The sequence below is a fragment of the Octopus bimaculoides genome, chromosome 16 (assembly GCF_001194135.2).
Source record: "Octopus bimaculoides isolate UCB-OBI-ISO-001 chromosome 16, ASM119413v2, whole genome shotgun sequence".
Classification (NCBI taxonomy): Eukaryota; Metazoa; Mollusca; class Cephalopoda; order Octopoda; family Octopodidae; genus Octopus; species Octopus bimaculoides.
This window is the reverse complement of record NC_068996.1, coordinates 37,245,053-37,248,329: the sequence shown is the minus strand read 5'-3', so window position 1 is coordinate 37,248,329 and position 3,277 is coordinate 37,245,053. Positions and strand designations below refer to the sequence as shown.

General features: G+C 38.6%; 1 protein-coding gene across 1 annotated transcript in view; it reads right to left on the bottom strand.

The window, feature by feature from the left end:
- LOC106867814 (myosin-2 heavy chain) overlaps positions 1 to 3,277 on the bottom strand; it is a 49,148-nt gene that overhangs the window by 12,179 nt on the left and 33,692 nt on the right. The window contains exons 9-10 of the mRNA XM_014912837.2: positions 2,761 to 2,830; positions 1,010 to 1,103 (exon numbers count right to left, since the gene is read on the bottom strand). Of these exons, the coding sequence (XP_014768323.1) occupies positions 1,010 to 1,103; positions 2,761 to 2,830 (164 nt within the window). The remainder of the gene's footprint in view (positions 1 to 1,009; positions 1,104 to 2,760; positions 2,831 to 3,277) is intronic.

Here is a 3,277-nt window from a genome sequence, read left to right as displayed (position 1 = left end):
ACTTATTATCTTTTTTTTTCTCAAATCTGGTAGTTATTCTATCAGTCTCTTTTGCTGAAATGCTAAGTTACAGGCACATAAACACTCCAGGAAGGTGTAAAACGAGGTGGTGAAATTTGATCTTTGGTTGTTGAGTCTTATGGAAGCAATGACAAGTGATCAAGGCTTCTGGTGATTAGCTGTGCTTGAAAAACACATCAAGTTAATTGAATTGTGATTGTTGTCAGTGCTGGTGACATGTAAAAGACACTTGTGCCAGTGACACATAAAAGGCACCTGTGCTGGAGACATGTTAAGGGCACCTGTACCAGTGACGCATAAAGGGCACCTGCACTAGTTGTCAAGCAGTGGGAGGAGGAGATGGGCTTCTTTCAGTTTCCATCTACCAAATCCACTCACAAAGCTTTGGCTGGCCTGAGGTTATAGCAGAAGACATTTGCCAAAGGTGCCATGAAGTAGGACTGAACCCAGAACTATGAGGTTTGGAAACAAACTACTTTTTACTATACAGCTATGCCTGTGCTTATGTATAACTATGTATATTTTTTCATAACCTATGCTTTTTTGATAGTTATTCTTTTATTCTTTTACTTGTTTCAGTCATTTGACTATGGCCATGCTGGAGCACCGCCTTTAGTCGAGCAAATCGACCCCAGGACTTATTTTTTGTAAGCCTAGTACTTATTTTATTGGCTTCTTTTGCTGAACCGCTAAGTTATGGGGACACAAACACACCAACAGTGGTTGTCAAGCAATGTTGGACACACACACACACCCACACGTACATACAACGAGCTTCTTTCAGTTTCTGTCTACCAAATCCACTCACAAGGCTTTGGTCAGCCTGAGGCTATAGCAGAAGACACTTGCCCAAGGTGCCATGCAGTGGGACTGAACCTGGAACCATGTGGTTGGTGAGCAAGCTACTTACCACACAGCCACTCCTGCACCTGTACCCACTCCTTCAGTATTTCTTCATAACTTCACCAGAATAAGACTTTTAATTTACCTTAAGTGGACTATTTTCAAATTCTTCCAGTTTCTGTCTAAAGCTATTTTTTAATTGCAGTATCTGATCTTGATGAGCTGAAGTTGTCATGTCTCTGTTTTGTTAACAAGAAAGTAAGAATTAACTGGAATGGCAAACAACAGCATATAAAATGGTACCAACAATATATAAACAACAATTACATTCAAACTTTCCAAAGACCATAAGCTTCCCAGAAGAGTGGGAAATGCAGAAAAGTGAGAAAAGGACAAACAACTGTAGATGCTGTAGCAATACCAGCAGACGCCAGAAACTGCTGTTTCAAGAGGACTGCTGGATATAATAGCACTCTGAGGATAACAGAAAAGCTCACCTCATTATCAGTGTTCGAAGCCGACAACCAGAAAACTGAAAGGCTCCTGGCCCAGGTGTGTAACCTCACTTTCATGTGATGAAGGGGCGCAAATGGAGGCTCATTTAGTGAAGAGTGAACAAGAATCCTGAGCTCTTGTTTGTGTTGAGGTGCATGTACTGGTGTGACAAACAACATCGTTAGTGAAGAAAAAGGTGAAGACAGTGCCAATTATTGTTGGGACCTTAGGGACAATATCAAAAGACATTGAGAGGAATATAAAAGAAATGGGGCCAGAGAGTATCCAGTGGAGCTGTTGCAAAAAGTATGCTTCCTTGGTACGGCCAGAATAATCAGAGAAATATTAAGGAGTTGAAAAAAAAAAAACTAATCAACTCGTCCCCTCCCCACAAATTTCACTCCTTGCACCTATAGTAGAAAGTATTATTATCATCATCATCATCAGTATTATTATTATTATTATTATTGGAAGGTGGTGAGCTGTCAGAATTGTTAGCAAGCTTGGTAAAAATGCTTAGTGGCATTTCATCTGTCTTTACGTTCTGAGTTCAAATCCTGCTTAGGTCAACTTTGCCTTTCATCTTTTCAAAGACAATAAAATAAGTGCCTGTCAAGTACTAGGGTCGATGTGATCAACTTTCCCCATTGCCCAAAATTTCAAGCCTTGTGCTTATAGTAGAAAGGATTATCATTCGTTTCATTTTCATTTTAATAAACAGTGTCAATCATTATTTATTACCAACAACAGTCACACTCATCTTATTGTTTTTATTATTATTATTATTATTATTATTATTATTATGCTTTTGAGGATAGAGTCATGTGGTTTAGTGGTTACATGGCACTCATGATCGTAAGATTGTAGTTTCAATTCCTGGACTGAGCGATGCATTGTGTTCTTGAGCAGAACACTTCATTTTGTGTTGCTCCAGTCTGCTCAGCTGGCAAAAATGAGTAATTCTGCAACAAACCAGCATTCTGTTCCAGTGGGTAATATACAGGGTGCGGCAGAAATACCTCCCACGTTTTATACCTTCCCCTATGTGTTGCTAATGAACTTATGCAAGTGCTAATGATGTTTTCATTTAGCTAATAAACAAAAACTGTAACCCTTTCTTTAAACAACAGTAAAATTAAATTTTCATAAATGTTGTTTCTTTTTCCTTTTGTCAACCTTTCAAATGTGGGAGGTATTTCTGCCGCATCCTGTATATACCACAGAATCCAGGAAACCATCGTTTTGAGCCTATGGATCAGGGAGGATCTTTGATACTATTTTCCTTTTTTTTTTATCCCTATAAGGTGGATAAAACCAGGCACTAGTTATGTAATGGGCTTATTTAATTGACTAATCTCACCCTTCAAAATTGTTTGCCTTCAAAAATCTGAAGAGTCTTACCTTTCTTTCTTTAAAGATTCAATTTCAGACCGAAGTTTCTTCTCAGAATCTCGCAGCTGTTCTACAAGAGCTGAAATAATGGAAGAGCCATTTTTAATAACATTGCTGTGAGGTAATGAATGATTACCACTACATGGCACATGTCTTCTAGAATAGTCTTGGACTGAACAGAGCCTTGTGAGTGGAAATGATAGACAGAAACTGAATGAAGCCCATTGTGTGTGTGCATGTGTGTATGTGCGCGCACATGCATATATGCATATGTGAGTTTGCATGTGTGTGTGTGTGTGTGTGTGTGTGAATGCACATATATGTATATGTGAGTTTGCATGTGTGTGAGTGTGTATGTGCATATATGCAAATATGAGTTTGAATGTGTGTGTGTATGCACATATATGCATATGTGAGTTTGCATGTGTGTGTGTATGTGCATTAATGTTTATGTGAGTTAGCATGTGTGTGTGTATGCACATATATGTATATGTGAGTTTTCATGTGTGTGTATGCATGCGCATAC